Source organism: Coregonus lavaretus, assembly GCF_964263955.1.
Source record: "Coregonus lavaretus genome assembly, contig: HAP1_SCAFFOLD_3046, whole genome shotgun sequence".
Lineage (NCBI taxonomy): Eukaryota > Metazoa > Chordata > Actinopteri > Salmoniformes > Salmonidae > Coregonus > Coregonus lavaretus.
The window spans coordinates 35,001-60,101 of NW_028158147.1; the positions used below are offsets into that span (position 1 = coordinate 35,001).

General features: G+C 41.6%; 1 protein-coding gene across 1 annotated transcript in view; it reads left to right on the forward strand.

The window, feature by feature from the left end:
- LOC311124369 (disintegrin and metalloproteinase domain-containing protein 12-like) overlaps positions 1–23,915 on the forward strand; it is a gene marked incomplete at both ends in the record, with an annotated part of 45,868 nt that extends 21,953 nt beyond the window's left edge. Inside the window, 5 exons of the mRNA XM_084198532.1 lie at positions 11,160–11,225; positions 12,790–12,861; positions 13,631–13,800; positions 19,536–19,620; positions 23,763–23,915. Of these exons, the coding sequence (XP_084054658.1) occupies positions 11,160–11,225; positions 12,790–12,861; positions 13,631–13,800; positions 19,536–19,620; positions 23,763–23,915 (546 nt within the window). The remainder of the gene's footprint in view (positions 1–11,159; positions 11,226–12,789; positions 12,862–13,630; positions 13,801–19,535; positions 19,621–23,762) is intronic.
- Positions 23,916–25,101: the final 1,186 nt, after the last annotated feature.

Below are 25,101 nucleotides of genomic sequence, written 5' to 3' on the forward strand. Positions count from 1 at the left end.
ATCTTTAGATATCTCTGGAATGGGTTAGAGATCTTCTAGAATCTTCTAGGAAAACATTAACATGTTCCTTACATCCATCTACAGATACTCAGTACTGTAGGTAAAGGTAAGAGGTAAAGAGATACTAAAGGTAAGAGATACTCAGTAATGTAGATAAAGGTAAGAGGTAAAGAGATACTAAAGGTAAGAGATACTCAGTAATGTAGATAAAGGTAAGAGATACTAAAGGTAAGAGATACTCAGTAATGTAGATAAAGGTAAGAGATACTAAAGGTAAGAGATACTCAGTAATGTAGATAAAGGTAAGAGGTAAAGAGATACTAAAGGTAAGAGATACTCAGTAATGTAGATAAAGGTAGGAAGTAAAGAGATATTTATAGCAGCTATTCATAGCAGACTTTGAAAAGGCATTTGATAAAGTACGACTGGAGTTCATATACAGTGGGGAGAACAAGTATTTGATACACTGCCGATTTTGCAGGTTTTCCTACTTACAAACATGTAGAGGTGTGTAATTTTTTATCATAGGTACACTTCAACTGTGAGAGACGGAATCTAAAACAAAAATCCAGAAAATCACATTGTATGATTTTTAAGTAATTAATTTGCATTTTATTGCATGACATAAGTATTTGATACATCAGAAAAGCAGAACTTAATATTTGGTACAGAAACCTTTGTTTGCAATTACAGAGATCATACGTTTTCTGTAGGTCTTGACCAGGTTTGCACACACTGCAGCAGGGATTTTGGCCCACTCCTCCATACAGACCTTCTCCAGATCCTTCAGGTTTCGGGGCTGTCGCTGGGCAATACGGACTTTCAGCTCCCTCCAAAGATTTTCTATTGGGTTCAGGTCTGGAGACTGGCTAGGCCACTCCAGGACTTTGAGATGCTTCTTTTGGAGCCACTCCTTAGTTGCCCTGGCTGTGTGTTTCAGGTCGTTGTCATGCTGGAAGAACCAGCCACGACCCATCTTCAATGCTCTTACTGAGGGAAGGAGGTTGTTGGCCAAGATCTCGCGATACATGGCCCCATCCATCCTCCCCTCAATATGGTGCAGTCGTCCTGTCCCCTTTGCAGAAAAGCATCCCCAAAGAATGATGTTTCCACCTCCATGCTTCACGTTGGGATGGTGTTCTTGGGGTTGTAATCATCCTTCTTCCTCCAAACACGGCGAGTGGAGTTTAGACCAAAAAGCTCTATTTTTGTCTCATCAGACCACATGACCTTCTCCCATTCCTCCTCTGGATCATCCAGATGGTCATTGGCAAACTTCAGACGGGCCTGGTCATGCGCTGGCTTGAGCAGGGGGACCTTGCGTGCGCTGCAGGATTTTAATCCATGACGGCGTAGTGTGTTACTAATGGTTTTCTTTGAGACTGTGGTCCCAGCTCTCTTCAGGTCATTGACCAGGTCCTGCCGTGTAGTTCTGGGCTGATCCCTCACCTTCCTCATGATCATTGATGCCCCACGAGGTGAGATCTTGCATGGAGCCCCAGACCGAGGGTGATTGACCGTCATCTTGAACTTCTTCCATTTTCTAATAATTGCGCCAACAGTTGTTGCCTTCTCACCAAGCTGCTTGCCTATTGTCCTGTAGCCCATCCCAGCCTTGTGCAGGTCTACAATTTGATCCCTGATGTCCTTACACAGCTCTCTGGTCTTGGCCATTGTGGAGAGGTTGGAGTCTGTTTGAGTGTGTGGACAGGTGTCTTTTATACAGGTAACGAGTTCAAACAGGTGCAGTTAATACAGGTAATGAGTGGAGAACAGGAGGGCTTCTTAAAGAAAAACTAACAGGTCTGTGAGAGCCGGAATTCTTACTGGTTGGTAGGTGATCAAATACTTATGTCATGCAATAAAATGCAAATTAATTACTTAAAAATCATACAATGTGATTTTCTGGATTTTTGTTTTAGATTCCGTCTCTCACAGTTGAAGTGTACCTATGATAATAATTACAGACCTCTACATGCTTTGTAAGTAGGAAAACCTGCAAAATCGGCAGTGTATCAAATACTTTTTCTCCCCACTGTATATTTTGGAGAATCTCTTATAAAATGGGTTAAAATCATGTATTGTAACCCTAGGTGTAAAATAGTAAATAATGGCTATTTCTCCAAAAGTATTAAACTGTCAAGAGGAGTAAAACATGGTTGTCCACTATCGGCATATCTGTTTATTATGGCCATCGAGATGTTAGCTATTAAAATCAGATCCAACAATAATATCAAGGGATTAGAAATCCAAGGCTTAAAAACAAAGGTGTCATTGTACGCTGATGATTCATGTTTTCTTTTAAATCCACAACTTCAATCCCTCCACAGCCTCATAGAGGATCTAGATAAATTTTCTAACCTCTCTGGATTACAACCAAATTATGATACATGTACTATATTACGAATTGGATCACTAAAAAATACTATTTTTACATTACCATGTAGTTTACCAATAAAATGGTCTGATGGTGATGTGGATATACTCGGAATACATATCCCAAATGAAATAAATGATCTCACTTCAATACATTTTAATAGAAAGTTAGCAAAAATAGATAAGATCTTGCTACCATGGAAAGGTAAATACCTGTCAATTTGTGGATAAATCACACTGATTAACTCTTTAGTATTATCCCAGTTTACCTATTTGCTTATGGTGTTGTCTACGCCTAGCGAACAGTTTTTGAAATTATATGAGAAACAAATATTCAATTTTATTTGGAACGACAAGCCAGACAAAATTAAACGGACCTATTTATATAATGAGTATGAATTCGTAGGACAGAAATTATTAAATATTAAAGCATTAGACCTATCACTAAAAGCTTCAGTCATACAAAAGTTATACTTAAATCCGAACTGGCTCTCTAGCAAATTAGTAAGATTGTTCAAGAATGGCCTTTTTCCCTTTATTCAGATTACAACCTCTCACTTTCAGTTATTTGAAAAGGAAATAATCTCCCAAATATCACTTTCTAAAACAAGCCATAGAAAGTTGGTTGCAATTTAAATGTAATCCTCCAGAAACGACAGAACAAATAATGCAATGAATATTGTGGTAAAACTCAAATATCCTAATTGATAAAAAAACATTATTTTTTGAAAAAATGTTTTACAAAGTTATAATCTTCGTAAATGATATCATAGGTAGGACTGGTGGAGTTATGTCGCACATGCAGCTAACAAAAACATATGGGAATGTCTGCTCCTTACCAGTCTCCCAGTCCCTGCCCCTGAAAAGCATCCCCATAGTATGATGCTGCCACCACCATGCTTCACGGTAGGGATGGTGTTAGACGGGTGATGAGCTGTGCCTGGTTTTCTCCAGACATAGCGCTTTGCATTCAGGCCAAAGAGTTCAATTTTTGTCTCATCAGACCACAGAATCTTTTGCCTTACGCTCTCAGTCTTTCACATGCCTTTTTGCAAACTCCACGCGTGCTGTCATGTGCCTTTTTCTCAGGAGTGGCTTCCGTCTGGCCACTCTCCCATGAAGCCCAGATTTGGTGAAGTGCTGTAGAGACTGTTGTCCTTCTGGAAGGTTCTCCCATCTCAGCCAAGGAACTCCGTAGTTCTGTTAGAGTGTGTTACGCACTCCTCTCGGAAGAGGGAACGCAACACCCTGCTCCAACTCAACTCTCCGTGGGGTGAAAGAGGTATGGGACTGTAGGTGTGAGTAAGGATGACAAAAGGCAGAGAATACCGTTAACAGGGAATTTATTCCTTCGCACGGTAAGTTTGGGGAAAAGGGGCTGGACGGAACCAAAGCAAAGAAAGTAAATATCAAAGCCCCCTCTCCTACCTTACCTGCCAACCCACTACTTACTTAACTAGCACCACCTGGTGCACTAACCAAAATACAGGGGATGGTCCGCCCAGGTCTTTCCTAGTGTGCATAGACAGTTAACTTCTACGGGTAATGTATGCCCGCGGGCCTCTTGCCTAAGCACTCCCTAGGTGCCTTCCCCTTCCCCCCTTGGGAACAAATGAAACAAAAATAGCACAAACTGGTTCACAACAAAACCTGAGAAAAAAAACGAACTCAGGACATTAAATAAACTCTCTGAACAACAAACTAACACAAAACATTACAATCAGCTCTCACAGCAACAACTACACAGTACATACCAAATGTCTTAGCAACAACCAACATGCTATAACTCTCAGCCATTAGCACTCTCTCTCATCTCTGGTTCCTCCCCCCCCTTCTGAGCAACAGAACTGGGGCTTATATAGCTTCAGAAGGAGTTGGTAATTGGAGACAGCTGCGTCCTGACGAGGGCGCGGGGTCAGCTCTCCAATCATCAATGTTCATTGACCAATCAGCTGCTTGTTGGGGAATTTCAGGAACCCATTTCCTGAAATACATACATGAAAATACACAAACCAACACTGGGGAACGTAACAGAGTGGTAAATGGGTTCTTGGACACCTCCTTGACCAAGGTCCTTCTTTCCCGGTTGCTCAGTTTGGTCGGACGGCCAGCTCTAGGCAGAGTCTGGGTAATTCCATATTTTTTCAATTTCCCAGTGATGGAGACCACTCTTTGAAACTTTCAACACTCTATAAATTGTTCCTTGGACATCATGGTATAGTTTCTGCTCTGACATGCACTGTCAACCGTGGGACCTTTTATAGACAGGTGTGTTTCTTTCTAAATCATGTCCAAACAATTGAATTGTACACAGGTGGACTCCAATCAAGTTGTAGTGACATCTCAAGGATGATCAAAGGAAATTGGATGCACCTGAGCTCAATTTCGAGTATCATAGCAAAGGGTCTGAATACTTATGTAAATAAGGTATTTCTGTTTTTTATTTTTAATACATTTGCAAAAAAAAAATTAAAACCTGTTTTTACTTTGTCATTATGCGGTATTGTGTGTAGATTGCTAAGGATGTTTATTTATTTCATCCATTTTTAGAATAAGGCTGTTATGTAACAAAACGTGGAAAAAGTCAAGGGGTCTGAATACTTTCCGAAGGCACTGCATATGTTACTGAGTTGCTGCCATTCGCCGGGCTCCATTCACGGAAAACAGTTCATGATTCACGTTGTTTAACGTGTGCCCAATTTTAAAGTGCGCATGGAAGTTGGTCACGTCTGTTTTAGACGAAAATTGTATGTCATGTGGTAACTATGAGGAAGCCAGTTACATTGGTATTAGCCGGGCGTTGGTGTTAAGTTGCCATATTGGTCTGTTCCAGGAAATGTACTTCAGGTATATAATGGGCTCCTTTTTGGAACGTGAGTCAGTTCTGTTTTAGAATTGAAGCGGGGAGGCTGCTGAGCCAGGGACACCCCCAACCTGTAAAGGCTATGGAAGCTACAGGGGTAAGCCTGTTTTAATCTTAGTGTGGTTCGTTGTTTTGTGTGAGAAGTAAGTCTTTGTCTACCTGTTTTGTCTTGGAAAATATTAATCACACGGCTATCACTATTGAACACTGTGAATAAATATGGACACCCCTTTGCACCAGAAACCTTCTGCCTCCTTCTGAATATCTGCCCTTAAGACCACATCTCTACGTCACCTGTCTCACAGACAGAGAGATACTGTAGGTGTCCTGTACTGTCTATGATTGGAGGAGATCGGGAGGGTGGGAGAGGCTGAGGAATGGGGTTAGGTATGAGATCAAATACCAACTGTAACAGGTGTGTCTGGGATTTGTCCCTATGATTTAAAAGCTGTTGGTTCTATTCTCTGTTTTATCACTGAAGATAATGACGCCTGGACTATTTATCACTGAAGATAATGACGCCTAGACTATTTATCACTGAAGATAATGACGCCTGGTCTATTCTGTTTAGCTGTGGTTTCAGTGCCTCTGCCAACGTGGTGCCGTATGCAGCTATAGAACAGAATATAATGTAATAGATCCATAATAGTTCCGTATGCAGCTATAGAACAGAATATAATGTAATAGATCCATAATAGTTCCGTATGCAGCTATAGAACAGAATATAATGTAATAGATCCCTAATAGTTCCGTATGCAGCTATAGAACAGAATATAATGTAATAGATCCATAATAGTTCCGTATGCAGCTATAGAACAGAATATAATGTAATAGATCCCTAATAGTTCCGTATGCAGCTATAGAACAGAATATAATGTAATAGATCCATAATAGTTCCGTATGCAGCTATAGAACAGAATATAATGTAATAGATCCATAATAGTTCCGTATGCAGCTATAGAACAGAATATAATGTAATAGATCCATAATAGTTCCGTATGCAGCTATAGAACAGAATATAATGTAATAGATCCATAATAGTTCCGTATGCAGCTATAGAACAGAATATAATGTAATAGATCCATAATAGTTCCGTATGCAGCTATAGAACAGAATATAATGTAATAGATCCCTAATAGTTCCGTATGCAGCTATAGAACAGAATATAATGTAATAGATCCATAATAGTTCCGTATGCAGCTATAGAACAGAATATAATGTAATAGATCCATAATAGTTCCGTATGCAGCTATAGAACAGAATATAATGTAATAGATCCATAATAGTTCCGTATGCAGCTATAGAACAGAATATAATGTAATAGATCCATAATAGTTCCGTATGCAGCTATAGAACAGAATATAATGTAATAGATCCATAATAGTTCCGTATGCAGCTATAGAACAGAATATAATGTAATAGATCCATAATAGTTCCGTATGCAGCTATAGAACAGAATATAATGTAATAGATCCATAATAGTTCCGTATGCAGCTATAGAACAGAATATAATGTAATAGATCCATAATAGTTCCGTATGCAGCTATAGAACAGAATATAATGTAATAGATCCATAATAGTTCCGTATGCAGCTATAGAACAGAATATAATGTAATAGATCCATAATAGTTCCGTATGCAGCTATAGAACAGAATATAATGTAATAGATCCATAATAGTTCCGTATGCAGCTATAGAACAGAATATAATGTAATAGATCCATAATAGTTCCGTATGCAGCTATAGAACAGAATATAATGTAATAGATCCCTAATAGTTCCGTATGCAGCTATAGAACAGAATATAATGTAATAGATCCATAATAGTTCCGTATGCAGCTATAGAACAGAATATAATGTAATAGATCCATAATAGTTCCGTATGCAGCTATAGAACAGAATATAATGTAATAGATCCCTAATAGTTCCGTATGCAGCTATAGAACAGAATATAATGTAATAGATCCCTAATAGTTCCGTATGCAGCTATAGAACAGAATATAATGTAATAGATCCATAATAGTTCCGTATGCAGCTATAGAACAGAATATAATGTAATAGATCCATAATAGTTCCGTATGCAGCTATAGAACAGAATATAATGTAATAGATCCATAATAGTTCCGTATGCAGCTATAGAACAGAATATAATGTAATAGATCCATAATAGTTCCGTATGCAGCTATAGAACAGAATATAATGTAATAGATCCATAATAGTTCCGTATGCAGCTATAGAACAGAATATAATGTAATAGATCCCTAATAGTTCCGTATGCAGCTATAGAACAGAATATAATGTAATAGATCCCTAATAGTTCCGTATGCAGCTATAGAACAGAATATAATGTAATAGATCCCTAATAGTTCCGTATGCAGCTATAGAACAGAATATAATGTAATAGATCCATAATAGTTCCGTATGCAGCTATAGAACAGAATATAATGTAATAGATCCATAATAGTTCCGTATGCAGCTATAGAACAGAATATAATGTAATAGATCCATAATAGTTCCGTATGCAGCTATAGAACAGAATATAATGTAATAGATCCATAATAGTTCCGTATGCAGCTATAGAACAGAATATAATGTAATAGATCCATAATAGTTCCGTATGCAGCTATAGAACAGAATATAATGTAATAGATCCATAATAGTTCCGTATGCAGCTATAGAACAGAATATAATGTAATAGATCCATAATAGTTCCGTATGCAGCTATAGAACAGAATATAATGTAATAGATCCATAATAGTTCCGTATGCAGCTATAGAACAGAATATAATGTAATAGATCCATAATAGTTCCGTATGCAGCTATAGAACAGAATATAATGTAATAGATCCCTAATAGTTCCGTATGCAGCTATAGAACAGAATATAATGTAATAGATCCCTAATAGTTCCGTATGCAGCTATAGAACAGAATATAATGTAATAGATCCCTAATAGTTCCGTATGCAGCTATAGAACAGAATATAATGTAATAGATCCCTAATAGTTCCGTATGCAGCTATAGAACAGAATATAATGTAATAGATCCCTAATAGTTCCGTATGCAGCTATAGAACAGAATATAATGTAATAGATCCCTAATAGTTCCGTATGCAGCTATAGAACAGAATATAATGTAATAGATCCATAATAGTTCCGTATGCAGCTATAGAACAGAATATAATGTAATAGATCCATAATAGTTCCGTATGCAGCTATAGAACAGAATATAATGTAATAGATCCATAATAGTTCCGTATGCAGCTATAGAACAGAATATAATGTAATAGATCCATAATAGTTCCGTATGCAGCTATAGAACAGAATATAATGTAATAGATCCATAATAGTTCCGTATGCAGCTATAGAACAGAATATAATGTAATAGATCCATAATAGTTCCGTATGCAGCTATAGAACAGAATATAATGTAATAGATCCATAATAGTTCCGTATGCAGCTATAGAACAGAATATAATGTAATAGATCCATAATAGTTCCGTATGCAGCTATAGAACAGAATATAATGTAATAGATCCCTAATAGTTCCGTATGCAGCTATAGAACAGAATATAATGTAATAGATCCCTAATAGTTCCGTATGCAGCTATAGAACAGAATATAATGTAATAGATCCCTAATAGTTCCGTATGCAGCTATAGAACAGAATATAATGTAATAGATCCATAATAGTTCCGTATGCAGCTATAGAACAGAATATAATGTAATAGATCCATAATAGTTCCGTATGCAGCTATAGAACAGAATATAATGTAATAGATCCATAATAGTTCCGTATGCAGCTATAGAACAGAATATAATGTAATAGATCCATAATAGTTCCGTATGCAGCTATAGAACAGAATATAATGTAATAGATCCATAATAGTTCCGTATGCAGCTATAGAACAGAATATAATGTAATAGATCCATAATAGTTCCGTATGCAGCTATAGAACAGAATATAATGTAATAGATCCATAATAGTTCCGTATGCAGCTATAGAACAGAATATAATGTAATAGATCCATAATAGTTCCGTATGCAGCTATAGAACAGAATATAATGTAATAGATCCATAATAGTTCCGTATGCAGCTATAGAACAGAATATAATGTAATAGATCCCTAATAGTTCCGTATGCAGCTATAGAACAGAATATAATGTAATAGATCCCTAATAGTTCCGTATGCAGCTATAGAACAGAATATAATGTAATAGATCCCTAATAGTTCCGTATGCAGCTATAGAACAGAATATAATGTAATAGATCCCTAATAGTTCCGTATGCAGCTATAGAACAGAATATAATGTAATAGATCCCTAATAGTTCCGTATGCAGCTATAGAACAGAATATAATGTAATAGATCCCTAATAGTTCCGTATGCAGCTATAGAACAGAATATAATGTAATAGATCCCTAATAGTTCCGTATGCAGCTATAGAACAGAATATAATGTAATAGATCCCTAATAGTTCCGTATGCAGCTATAGAACAGAATATAATGTAATAGATCCATAATAGTTCCGTATGCAGCTATAGAACAGAATATAATGTAATAGATCCCTAATAGTTCCGTATGCAGCTATAGAACAGAATATAATGTAATAGATCCCTAATAGTTCCGTATGCAGCTATAGAACAGAATATAATGTAATAGATCCATAATAGTTCCGTATGCAGCTATAGAACAGAATATAATGTAATAGATCCCTAATAGTTCCGTATGCAGCTATAGAACAGAATATAATGTAATAGATCCATAATAGTTCCGTATGCAGCTATAGAACAGAATATAATGTAATAGATCCCTAATAGTTCCGTATGCAGCTATAGAACAGAATATAATGTAATAGATCCCTAATAGTTCCGTATGCAGCTATAGAACAGAATATAATGTAATAGATCCCTAATAGTTCCGTATGCAGCTATAGAACAGAATATAATGTAATAGATCCCTAATAGTTCCGTATGCAGCTATAGAACAGAATATAATGTAATAGATCCATAATAGTTCCGTATGCAGCTATAGAACAGAATATAATGTAATAGATCCCTAATAGTTCCGTATGCAGCTATAGAACAGAATATAATGTAATAGATCCATAATAGTTCCGTATGCAGCTATAGAACAGAATATAATGTAATAGATCCCTAATAGTTCCGTATGCAGCTATAGAACAGAATATAATGTAATAGATCCCTAATAGTTCCGTATGCAGCTATAGAACAGAATATAATGTAATAGATCCATAATAGTTGGCAGTGGGGTGGCAGTGGGGTGGCAGGAGGATGGCAGGAGGATGGCAGGAGGATAGCAGGAGGATGGCAGGAGGATGGCAGGAGGATGGCAGTGGGGTGGCAGGAGGATGGCAGGAGGATGGCAGGAGGATGGCAGGAGGATGTAAGGGAGGATGGCAGGGATATAGAGGGTCTTGGTTTTCATCTCACACACCAGGAGAAAGGAATTAGTTGCACAGGGCTCTGGTTAAAAGTAGTGCACTATGTAGGGAATAGGGTGCCATTTGGGATTCAGGCCAGGTGTTGTTCAGGTGTATTGACTGGTTTGGCTGTGATATTTACCTCTGCCCTTTTTAGAGAGCCACGGTGAAGTGTGTCCTCTTGGTGTCCTGAAAGATAAAAGTATCTCTCTCTCTCTCTCTCTCTCCCCCCTCTCTCTTTCGATATCCCTCTCTCCCTCTCTCCCTTTCCCCTACTCTCTCTATCTCTCTCTCTCTTTCTGTCTCTCTTCTCTCTCTCCCCTCCTCTCTCTTCATCTCTCCCTCTCTCTCCCCTCCTCTCTCTTCATCTCACCCTCTCTCCCTCCCTCCCTCTCTCCCCTTCACTTTCTCTCTTCCTCCATCCCATCTCTCCCCCCACCCCCTCCTCACCTCTCTCTCTCCCTCCTTTCCTTCCCCCCACAGCACAGGAGACATGCCCAGAGCACCACCAAGTATGTGGAGCTTATCATCGTAGCGGACAACAGAGAGGTGAGCACCAGGGGTGACCTGGGATGACCTTTCACCTTCCGCTGTCACATATCAGAGGTCACGGGCCAGAGGTCATGACCTGTCACCCCCAGAGACACACATCAGACTCCCTGCCCAGTTCTATTATCGTCTGTGATGTGATATGATGTGTATTTATATTTGTTTTTTTAAATAAAGCTGTGTCCCTGTTAGGTATTTGACCATCTGACTTACAGGTGGGCTCTCTCCCACTAGTCCCACTATGCTGCATGTGTTCTGAGAGAGGGCAGACAGAGGGAGAGTGGAGAGTGGGAGAGAGGGCAGACAGAGGGAGAGTGGGAGAGTGGAAGAGTGGAAGAGTGGAAGAGTGGAAGAGTGGGAGAGTGGGAGAGTGGGAGAGTGGGAGAGTGGGAGAGTGGGAGAGTGGGAGAGTGGGACTCAATTCAATGGCTTTATTGGCATGGGAAACGTATGTTAACATTACCAGAGCAAGTGAAGTAGATAGTAAACAGAAGTGAAATAAACAATAAATATTAACAGTAAACATTACACTCACAGAAGTTCCAAAAGAATAAAGACATTTCAAATGTCATATTATGTATATATACAGTGTTGTAACAATGTGCAAATAGTTAAAGTACAAAAGGGAAAATAAATCAACATAAATATGGGTTGTATTTACAATTGTGTTTGTTCTTCACTGGTTGCCCTTTTCTTGTGGCAACAGGTCACAAGTCTTGCTGCTGTGATGGCACACTGTGGTATTTCACCCAATAGATAAGGGAGTTTATCAAAATTGGATTTGTTTTCGCATTCTTTGGGTCTGTGTAATCTGAGGGAAATATGTGTCTCTAATACTGGATAAGAGCGTCTGCTAAATTACTTAAATGTAAATGTAATATGGTCATACATTTGGCAGCTCAGTTTCCACCTCATTTTGTGGGCAGTGTGCACATAACCTGTCTTCTCTTGAGAGCCAGGCTTCTCTTGTCTTCTCTTGTCTCTCACTGACAGTAAATGAAGGTCAGTGTGACAGAGCCCCAGTAATTATGCAGTTAAGACCTTTTATTTGATGTTATCGACTGTGATGATTGACATGTATTGAGCACAGACTGAGAGAGAGTCACAGACTGAGTGAGAGTCACAGACTGAGAGAGAGTCACAGACTGAGAGAGAGTCACAGACTGAGAGAGAGTCACAGACTGAGAGAGAGTCACAGACTGAGAGAGAGTCACAGACTGAGAGAGAGTCACAGACAGAGAGAGAGTCACAGACTGAGAGAGAGTCACAGACTGAGAGAGAGTCACAGACTGAGAGAGAGTCACAGACTGAGAGAGAGTCACAGTATCATGATGCCTTTGGCAACTATATCAGTTCGACTTAAAGCAGCACAGTATACTGACCTGCTATGGCTTCTTCTTCTTCTTCTTCTTCTTCTTCTTCTTCTTCTTCTTCTTCTTCTTCTTCTTCTTCTTCTTCTTCTTCTTCTTCTTCTTCTTCTTCTTCTTCTTCTTCTTCTTCTTCTTCTTCTTCTTCTTCTTCTTCTTCTTCTTCTTCTTCTTCTTCTTCTTCTTCTTCTTCTCAGTTCCAGAAACAAGGGAAGGATGTGGAGAAGGTCAAACAGAGGCTGGCTGAGATCGCCAATTATGTGGACAAGGTAACGACCAAATCAATATCCAGGCTGCATCCCAAATGGTACCCTATTCACTAGTGCACTACTTTTGACCAGGGCCCGTAGGGATTAGGGTGTCATTTAGGATGCAGACCCAGTCAGATATGAGCTGAGACCAGATGGAATATGATTTATCGAATGGGTCTCTCTCAGCCTGTTATGAATGAACTGACCTGAGAGTACAGAATGATTCAATTATGAACAGATGATTGGTTCTATAAGTCCACTGAGAGCTAGTGTGGAGATGACATTAATATGGAACGTAATATGATATAGATGTGGGTTTGAATACGATCAACCATTTATTATTACTGTTGTAAAGTCAAAGACAGATCTTATTAACAGTTTGCTGAGGTTTGAAGGTTTTTAAATTAGGAGTTTAGAAGGTTTGCTGTGGTACATTGAAGTCTATCATACCACTAGCATACCTCTTCCTCTCTCCTTCTCCTTCTCTCTCTCGCTCTCTCTCTCTCTCGCTCTCTCTTCCTCTCTTCCTCTCTCTCTCTCTCTCTCTCTCTCTCTCTCTCTCTCTCTCTCTCTCTCTCTCTCTCTCTCTCTCTCCTCTCTCTCTCTCTCTCTCTCTCTCTCTCTCTCTCTCTCTCTCTCTCTCTCTCTCTCTCTCTCTCTACCTCTCTCTCTCTCTCTCTCTCTCTCTACCTCTCTCTCGCTCTCTCGCTCTCCTTCTCTCTCTCTCTCTCTCTCTCTCTCTCTCTCTCTCTCTACCTCTCTCTCTCTACCTCTCTCTCTTCCTCAGTTCTACCGTGCCCTGAACATCCGTGTAGCTCTGGTGGGGTTGGAGGTGTGGAGCGACCAGGATAGGTGTCCTATCACCCAGGATCCCTTCACCACCCTGCATGAGTTCCTAGACTGGAGGAAACTCAAACTGCTGCCCAACAGGCCTCATGATAATGCACAGCTAGTCAGGTAACTACTACTATAATACTACTATACTACTACTACTATTCAACTACTATACTACTACTACTATTATACTACTATTCAACTACTGTACTGCTACTATACTATTATACTACTACTATACTACTACTGCACTACTAATATACTACTATTATAACACCATACTACTGCTATAATATTATACTACTACTATACTACTACTGCACTACTAATATACTACTATTATACTACCATACTACTGCTATAATATTATACTACTACTATACTACTACTGCACTACTAATATACTACTATTATACTACCATACTACTGCTATAATATTATACTACTCCTATACTACTATATTACTACTACTATAGTAGTATGGTAGTATTTGAAAGCCAAGTATTTGAAAGCCAAGTTAACAAAGGGATCACCAACCATTTCGAATCCCACCGTACCTTCTCCGCTATGCAATCCGGATTCCGAGCTGGTCACGGGTGCACCTCAGCCACGCTCAAGGTCCTAAACGATATTATAACCGCGATCGATAAAAGACAGCACTGCGCAGCCGTCTTCATAGACCTGGCCAAGGCTTTCGACTCTGTCAACCACCGCATTCTTATTGGCAGGCTAAATAGCCTTGGTTTCTCTAATGACTGCCTCGCCTGGTTCACCAACTACTTCTCAGATAGAGTTCAATGTGTCAAATCGGAGGGCCTGTTGTCTGGACCTCTGGCCGTCTCTATGGGGGTGCCACAGGGTTCAATTCTCGGGCCGACTCTATTCTCTGTGTATATCAATGATGTCGCTCTTGCTGCTGGTGACGCTCGGATCCACCTCTATGCGTACGACACCATTTTGTATACATCTGGCCCTTCATTGGACACTGTGTTAACAAACCTCCAAACGAGCTTCAACGCCATACAACACTCCTTCCGTAGCCTCCAACTGCTCTTAAACACTAGTAAAACTAAATGCATGCTCTTCAACCGAACGCTGCTTGCACCCGCCCACCCGACTAGAATCACTACTCTCGGCAGGTCTGACCTAGAGTATGTTGACAACTACAAATACCTAGGTGTCTGGTTAGACTGTAAACTCTCCTTCCAGACTCACATTAAGCATCTCCAATCCAAAGTTAAATCTAGAATCGACTTCCTATTTCGCAACAAAGCCTCCTTCACTCATGCTGCCAAACATGCCCTCGTAAAACTGACTATCCTACTGATCCTTGACTTCGGCGATGTCATTTACAAAATAGCCTCCAACACTCAACTCAGCAAATTGGATGTAGTCTATCACAGTGCCATCCGTTTTGTCTCCAAAGCCCCATACACTACCCACCACTGTGACCTGTACGCTCTTGTTGGCTGGCCCTCACTACATATTCATCGCCAAACCCACTGGCTCCAGGTCATCTATAAATCACTGCTAGGCAAATCTCCGCCTTATCTTAGCTCATTGGTCACCATAGCAACACCCACCCGTAGTCTGTGCTCCAGCAGGTATATCTCACTGGTCATCCCCAAAGCCAACACCTCCTTTGGCTGCCATTCCTTCCAGTTCTCTGCTGCCAATGACTGGAATGAACTGCAAAAATCTCTGAAGCTGGAGACTCTTATCTCCCTCACTAACTTTAAGCGTCAGTTGTCAGAGCAGCTTACCGATCACTGCACCTGTACACAGCCATTCTGAAATTAGCACACCCAACTACCTCATCCCCATATTGTTATGTAGTTTGCTAATTTTGCACCCCAGTATCTCTATTTGCACATCATCTTTTGCACATCTATTACTCCAGTGTTAATACGAAATTGTAACTATTTTGCACTATGGCCTATTTATTGCCTTACCTCCATAACCTACTACATGTTATTGACTTTATGTTTTGTTTTACCCCATATGTAACTCTGTGTTGTTGTTTTTATCGCACTGCTTTGCTTTATCTTGGCCAGGTCGCAGTTGTAAATGAGAACTTGTTCTCAACTGGCTTACCTGGTTAAATAAAGGTGATTTTTATATATATATATATATATATATATATATATATATATATATATATATATATATATATATATATATATATATATATATATTACTACTACTGCACTACTACTATACAAATAATATACTACTACTATACTACTACTGTACTACTATTCTACTGCTATACTACTACTATTATACTACCATACTACTGCTATAATATTATACTATTACTATGATACTATTGTACTACTGTACTACTATTAAACTACTATACTACTACTGCTATACTACTACTATACTAATACTATACTACTACTGTACTACTATTATACTACTATACACAGTTAGTCAGGTAGCTATTTTACACAGCCATTACTGCAGACTATCCATTAGGGCTGGGATTAATTCCATTTCAGAAAGTACCCTTGACCCAAACCCAGGTTGTCATACCCATAGAAATAGAATCACTATTACTCCATTTCTATGGTCAAACCCTCGCCAGTCAACCTCACATATGTAGCTTAAGAAACAAGGTTCATGAAATCAATAATTTGCTAGAAACAGATAACATTCATATTCTGACTATCTCTGAAACTCACTTAGATAATACCTTTGAGGATACAGTGCTAGCAGTACAAGGTTATAACATTTACAGAAAAGATAGAAATGCCAACGGTGGAGGTGTTGCTGTTTATATTCAGAACCACATTCCTGTGAAGATTAGAGAGGATCTCATGTTAAATACTGTTGAAGTAATATGGCTACAGGTTCATCTGCCGCACCTAAAGCCCATTCTGGTGGGAAGCTGCTATAGACCACCAAGTGCTAACAGTCAGTATCTGGATGACATGTGTGAAATGCTTGATAATGTATGTGATATCAACAGAGAGGTATACCTTCTGGGTGATTTAAATATTGACTGGCTTTCATCAGGCTGCCCACTCAAGAGAAAGCTTCAAACTGTAACCAGTGCCTGCAACCTGGTTCAGGTTATCAGTCAACCTACCAGGGTAGTTACAAACAGTACAGGAATTAAATCATCAACATGTATTGATCATATCTTTACTAATGCTGCAGAGATTTGTTTGAAAGCAGTATCCAGATACTATAAGTTTTGTAGTGATTCCTATGTTGTTGATGTGAAGAATATATGTTGGTCCGTGGTGTTTAATGAGGAACAAACAAACGTTGCCCTTGACACATTTATGAAATTGCTTATTCCAGTTACTAATAAGCATGCACCCATTAAGAAAATGACTGTAGAAACTGTTAAATCCCCGTGGATTGATGAGGAATTGAAATATGGTATGGTTGAGAGGGATGAGGTATAAGGAATGGCAAATAAGTCTGGCTGCACAACCGATTGGCAAACGTATTGCAAATTGAGAAATCATGTGACTAAACTGAATAAAAATAATAAGAAACTACACTATGAAACAAAGATAAATGACATAAAGAATGATAGTAAAAAGCTTTGGAGCACCTTCAATGACATTTTGGGAAAAAAGGCAAACTCAGCTCCATCATTCATTGAATCAGATGGCTCATTCATCACGAAACCAACTGATATTGCCAACTACTTTAATAATTCCGTAAAGTGAGTGTGGAAGAGGTGAAACAATTATTGTTGTCTATTAACAATGACAAGCCACCGGGGTCTGACAGCTTGGATGGAAAATTACTGAGGAGAATAGCGGACGATTTTTGCCACTCCTATTTGCCATATTTTCAATTTAAGCCTACTAGAATGTGTGTGCCCCCAGCCTTGGAGGGAAGAAAAAGTCATTCCGCTACCCAAGAATAGTAAAGCCCCCTTTACTGGCTCAAATAGCCGACCAATTAGCCTGTTACCAACCCTTAGTAAACTATAGGAAAAAATAGTGTTTGACCAGATACAATGCTATTTTACAGTAAACAAATTGACAACAAACTTTCAGCATGCTTATAGAGAAGGACATTCAACAAGCACAGCACTTACACAAATGACTGATGATTGGCTGAGAGAAATTGATGATAAAAAGATTGTGGGGGCTGTTTTGTTAGACTTCATTGCAGCTTCTGACATTATCGATCATAGTCTGCTGCTGGAAAAACGTATGTGTTTTGGTTTTACACCCCCTGCTATAATGTGGATGAAGAGTTACTTGTCTAACTGTCACGCCCTGGCTTATGGGACTCTAATATGTTGAGTCAGGGTGTGGAGATCTATGTTGTTATTTCTATGTTTACTTTCTAGGTGTCATATTTCTATGTTTGGCCGGGTGTGATTCCCAATCAGAGACAGCTGTCGCTCGTTGTCTCTGATTGGGGATCATACTTAGGCAGCCTGTTTGCAATCAATAGTTGTGGGATCTTGTTCCGTGTATAGGCTTGTATGGTGTTTAGCCTGAGGACGTCACGTTACGTTGTTTTGTTGTTTTGTTCGTGTGTTTATTTTATAAAATAAACATGTATGCATTTCACGCTGCGCCTTGGTCTGACCCGTCCTTTAACGACCGTGACACTAACAGAACACAGAGGGTGTTCTTTAATGGAAGCCTCTCAAACTTAATCCTGGTTAGAATTAGGAATTCCCCAGGGCAGCTGTTTAGGCCCCTTACTTTTTCCCATCTTTACTAATGACATGCCAGTGTGTCTATGTATGCGGATGACTCAACACTATACATGTCAGCTGCTACAGCAACTGAAATAACTGCAACACTTAATAAAGAGTTGCAGTTAGTTTCGGAATGGGTGGCAAGGAATAAGTTAGTCCTGAATATTTCCTAAACTAAAAGCATTGTATTTGGGACAAATCATTTACTAAACCCTAAACCTCAACTACATCTCATAATGAATAATGATGAAATTGAGCAAGTTGAGGAGACTAAACTGCTTGGAGTAACTCAGGATTGTAGACTGTCAAGGTCAAAAAATATTGATACAACAATAGCTAGGATGGGGAGAAGTCTGTCCATAATAAAGCGCTGCTCTGCCTTCTTAACAGCACTATCAACAAGGCAGGTCCTACAGGCTCTAGTTTTGTCGCACCTGGACTACTGTTCAGTAGTGTGGTCTGGTGCCACAAGGAGGGATTTACAGTTGGCTCAGAACAGGGCAGCACGGCTGGCCCTTAAAAGTACACGGAGAGCTAACATTAATGACATGTATGTCAATCTCTCATGGCTCAGAGTGGAAGAGAGATTGACTTCATCACTGCTTGTTTTTTTAAGAGGTGTAGACAAGCTGAATGTACCGAGCTGTCTGTTTGGAATGCTGGCACACAGCTCGGACGCCCATGCATACCCCACGAGACATGCCACCAGAGGTCTCTTCACAGTCCCCAAATCCAGAACAGACTACGGGAAACGCACAGTACTACATAGAGCCATGACTACATGGAACTCTATTCCACATCATGTAACTCAGTCAAGCAGTAGAATAGGATTTAATTAAACAGATAAAACTACACTTTATGGAACAACACGGACTCTACACACACACATTTTAATATGGTTATTTTGCTGTATTGTTGATTTTGTATTGTAAATATGTTATGGTAGAGTAGTGTCTAATAAGGGGTTGTGTTATGTATTGTTTTATTGTATGTAAATTGTGGTTGGACCCCAGGAAGAGTAGCTGCTGCCTTGGCAGGAACTAATGGGGATCCGTAATAAATACAAATACATGCAGAGAGGGATACTGTAAATGTTAGTTGTTGCTACAAGCCCACTAATGTTTCCTCTCCTGCTACTGTTGTTCTACTGTTGTCCTACTGGTGGTCTCCACAGCGGGGTGTACTTCCAGGGTACCACCATCGGCATGGCGCCCATCATGAGCATGTGCACAGCAGAGCAGTCTGGGGGCATCGTCATGGTGAGAGGCTCTGTTCCTGTTCTGACTGACTGACTCAGCAGGTTTATAAAGTGTGTGGTGTGTGTGTGTTCGCGCGCGTGTGTGAGCACGTGCGTGTGTGTGTGCGTGTGTGTGTGTGTGTGTGTGCGTGTGTGTGTGTGTGTGTGTGAGCGCGTGTGCGTGTGTGCGTGTGTGCGTGCGTGTGTGTGTGTGTGTGAGCGCGTGTGTGTGTGAGAGTGCGTGCGTGTGCTTGCGTGTGCGTGTGTGTGTGTGTGTGTGCGTGTGTGTGTGTGCGTGTGCGTGTGTGTGTGTGTGTGCTTTTGTGTGTGTGTGTGTGTGTGTGTTAGACAGCGTCTGAGGGTATTGAACCCTTTATGTGAAGGACCAGATCCACTTCACTGTACTGTGCACTATGTCACGTATAGTTGAACCATGTTGGAAACCCTGATGTAACTGACCGAGTCTATACTCCCTCTCTCTCTAGTTCTCCACCTCCCTCCCTCACTCCCTCTCTAGTTCTCCACCTCCCTCCCTCTCTAGTTCTCCACCTCCCTCTCTCTCTAGTTCTCCACCTCCCTCCCTCCCTCCCTCTCTAGTTCTCCACCTCCCTCCCTCCCTCCCTCTCTAGTTCTCCACCTCCCTCCCTCCCTCCCTCTCTTGTTCTCCACCTCCCTCCCTCCCTCTCTAGTTCTCCACCTCCCTCCCTCTCTAGTTCTCCATCTCCCTCCCTCCCTCTCTAGTTCTCCATCTCCCTCCCTCCCTCTCTAGTTCTCCACCTCCCTCGTTGACTGGATTCTTGGCACACTCTCCATCCCGGCTGACATAATGCTCTCATGTTCTAAGGCAACGAAATAGGAAAAATGCCAAGGGGAGTGAATACTTTCGCAAGCCACTGTAACCGGTTGTATAGCCTACATAACGGACTACACTATAAAAGACTGTATAACCTACAGAACAGACCACACTTTAACAGACTAGTGGCTCTGTATTACAGATGGATCCTAGTGGCTCTGTATTACAGATGGATCCTAGTGGCTCTGTATTACAGATGGATCCTAGTGGCTCTGTATTACAGATGGATCCTAGTGGCTCTGTATTACAGATGGATCCTAGTGGCTCTGTATTACAGATGGATCCTAGTGGCTCTGTATTACAGATGGATCCTAGTGACTCTGTATTACAGATGGATCCTAGTGGCTCTGTATTATAGATGGATCCTAGTGGCTCTGTATTACAGATGGATCCTAGTGGCTCTGTATTACAGATGGATCCTAGTGGCTCTGTATTACAGATGGATCCTAGTGGCTCTGTATTACAGATGGATCCTAGTGGCTCTGTATTACAGCTAGATCCTAGTGGTTCTGTATTACAGCTGGATCCTAGTGGTTCTGTATTACAGCTGGATCCTAGTGGCTCTGTATTACAGATGGATCCTAGTGGCTCTGTATTACAGATGGATCCTAGTGGCTCTGTATTACAGATGGATCCTAGTGGCTCTGTATTACAGATGGATCCTAGTGACTCTGTATTACAGATGGATCCTAGTGGCTCTGTATTACAGATGGATCCTAGTGGCTCTGTATTACAGATGGATCCTAGTGGCTCTGTATTACAGATGGATCCTAGTGGCTCTGTATTACAGATGGATCCTAGTAGCTCCCTGTTGCAGGCTGGAGCCTGCTGTGTTGCTGGTGAGCGTTGTGTTCTGAGGCCCCCAGCAGAGCTGTTTGGCAGTCGAGGCCTGACTAAATAATGTACTGGGACTGAACACTCCACTCACTGTGTCTCCGCTCAGAGCTCCTAGACACGCACTGCTCAGTCAGACACACACACAGACACACACACACACACGCACACACGTACACACACACTCACACACTCACACACACACACACACACACACACAGAGACACACACACACACGCACACACGTACACACGCACTCACACACTCACACACACACACACACACACACTCACACACACACACACACACGCACACACGTACACACGCACGCACTCACTCACTCACACGCACACACACACACACACACAGACATACACACACACACACGTACACACGCACGCACTCACTCACACACACACACGCACACACGTACACACGCACGCACTCACTCACTCACACACACACCCCACAGAGCCGCAGCACTACAGCGAGCCCATGAAATGTTGATAGCTCCCTCCTGTCTCTACATAATTTATCTCTCTTTCATGTTTACACTTGACAGGAAATAAATCACAGCATTTGCAGTACCTCCCTACCTCCCTACCTCCCTACCTACCTACCTCCCTACCTACCTACCTACCTACCTACCTACCTACCTACCTACCTACCTACCTACCTACCTACCTCCCTCCCTCCCTCCCTCCCTCCCTCCCTCCCTCCCTCCCTACCTACCTACCTACCTCCCTACCTCCCTCCCTACCTCCCTCCCTCCCTCCCTCCCTCCCTCCCTCCCTCCCTCCCTCCTTACCTACCTCCCTACCTCCCTCCCTACCTCCCTCCCTCCCTCCCTCCCTCCCTACCTCCCTACCTACCTCCCTACCTCCCTACCTACCTACCTACCTACCTCCCTACCTACCTCCCTACCTCCTTACCTACCTCCCTACCTACCTCCCTACCTACCTCCCTACCTCCCTCCCTACATCCTTACCTACCTCCCTACCTACCTTCCTACCTACCTCCCTACCTCCCTACATACCTCCCTACCTACCGCCCTGCCTACCTACCTACCTACCTACCTACCTACCTACCTCCCTACCTCCCTCCCTACATCCTTACCTACCTCCCTCCCTCCCTCCCTACCTCCCTACCTACCTACCTTCCTACCTACCTACCTCCCTCCCTCCCTCCCTACCTACCTCCCTCCCTCCCTCCCTCCCTCCCTCCCTCCCTCCCTCCCTCCCTCCTTACCTACCTCCCTACCTCCCTCCCTACCTCCCTCCCTCCCTCCCTCCCTCCCTACCTCCCTACCTACCTCCCTACCTCCCTACCTACCTACCTACCTACCTACCTCCCTACCTACCTCCCTACCTCCTTACCTACCTCCCTACCTACCTCCCTACCTACCTCCCTACCTCCCTCCCTACATCCTTACCTACCTCCCTACCTACCTTCCTACCTACCTCCCTACCTCCCTACATACCTCCCTACCTACCGCCCTGCCTACCTACCTACCTACCTACCTACCTACCTACCTACCTCCCTACCTCCCTCCCTACATCCTTACCTACCTCCCTCCCTCCCTCCCTACCTCCCTACCTACCTACCTTCCTACCTACCTACCTACCTACCTACCTACCTCCCTACCTACCTCCCTACCTCCCTACCTACCTCCCTACCTTCCTACCTACCTCCCTACCTCCCTACCTCCCTACCTCCCTACCTACCTCCCTACCTACCTCCCTACCTACCTACCTACCTACCTCCCTACCTCCCTACCTCCCTACCTACCTCCCTACCTACCTCCCTACCTACCTCCCTACCTCCCTACCTCCCTGCCTACCTACCTACCTACCTACCTACCTACCTACCTACCTACCTACCTCCCTACCTACCTGCACTGCAGCGATCACTACATGTCTGTTAGGGTGCTGGGTCTGTCTGGGTGTGTCTGACAATATGTCTGTCTGACTGTCATTCCTTTTGGTCTGTTTGTCTGTCTGTCTGCCTGTCTTTCTGTCTGTATGTCTGTCTGTGAAAACCACTTGGAAAAGCCTCTGCTAGACCCAACTAGATTGTTTATTAAATCTTGACTCTGTACAAGCAATTACCCAAGCAGTACAGTCTTGAGTGATGTTTCTCCAATGGACTTTTGCTAAAGTAATTACTGGGTCTATGTTAAGTCTTTCTTTATTGATTTCCCCCTTTATATGTGCCAATGTCAAATTCTAATTTAAAAAATACAAGTAGAAACATACATTTGCCCCAGTATATTTTTGCCAAACATTCAGGTGGAGAGAATTTGATTACACCAGGCTATTTTAAGAATAATTTTAATAAAATTGGATTATATATATTTTTATATTACATTTAGGCCTAGAATACACAATCTCTTTAGCATTTCCCTGTCTGTGCTGGAATGGAGATTTTGATTGGTTGATTGGTGGTTGATTGATTGATTGATTGTTCTTGTTTTTCAGGATCATTCGGACAACCCCCTGGGAGCAGCGGTTACTCTGGCCCACGAACTGGGACACAACTTTGGAATGAACCATGACACTCCAGAGCGGGGGTGTGGCTGCAGGGTGACGGTGGACCGAGGAGGCTGCATCATGACCCCCTCTACAGGGTGAGTTGGAACAGTCCAATATGACCCCCTCTACTGGGTGAGTTGGAACAGTCCAATATGACCCCCTCTACAGGGTGAGTTGGAACAGTCCAATATGACCCCCTCTACAGGGTGAGTTGGAACAGTCCAATATGACCCCCTCTACAGGGTGAGTTGGAACAGTCCAATATGACCCCCTCTACAGGGTGAGTTGGAACAGTCCAATATGACCCCCTCTACAGGGTGAGTTGGAACAGTCCAATATGACCCCCTCCACAGGGTAAGTGGGAACAGTCCAATATGACCCCCTCTACAGGGTGAGTTGGAACAGTCCAATATGGCCCCCTTCACAGGGTGAGTTGGAACAGTCCAATATGGCCCCCTTCACAGGGTGAGTTGGAACAGTCCGATCAGTGTCTATTAGCCTGTCCATACAGTTGTCAGAGTAGTCACAGTTGGTGACAATGGTTCAACGAGAAGTCCAGACACCTTTTTTGTAATTTAATGTTTTTGAGAAACTTACCCCAAACAGCAAATCATTTCCTCATCCTTGTTGTGTAGTAGACGGGCCCTGAAAATACATGAACAAAGGCTCCAAAAACAGCCAAATACATCCTGTTGGTGACGGCAAAGCTCTCAGTATAGGGATGCAGGTCTTTAAATGCAAATCAAATCAAATTGTATTGGTCACATAGCACACTTAGCAGATGTTATTGCGGGTGTAGCGAAATGCTTGTGTTTCTAGCTCCGACAGTGCAGTAATATCTAACAAGTAATATCTAACAATTTCACAACATATACCCAATACACTCAAATCTAAGTAAAGCAATGGAATTAAGAATATATAGATAAATAAATATATGGACGAGCAATGACAGAGCGGCATAGACTAAGATACAGTAGAATAGTATAGAATACAGTATATACATATGAGATGAGTAGTGCAAGATATGTAAACATTATTAAAGTGACTAGTGTTCCATTTATTAAAGTGGCCAATGATTTCTAATCAATGTATATAGGCAGCAGCCTCTAATGTGCTAGTGAAGGCTATTTAACAGTCTGATTTCTTTGAGATAGCAGCTGTTTTTCAGTCGCTCGGTCCCAGCTTTGATGCACCTGTACTGACCTCGCCTTCTGGATGATAGCGGGGTGAACAGGCAGTGGCTCGGGTGATTGTTGTCCTTGATTATCTTTTTGGCCTTCCTGTG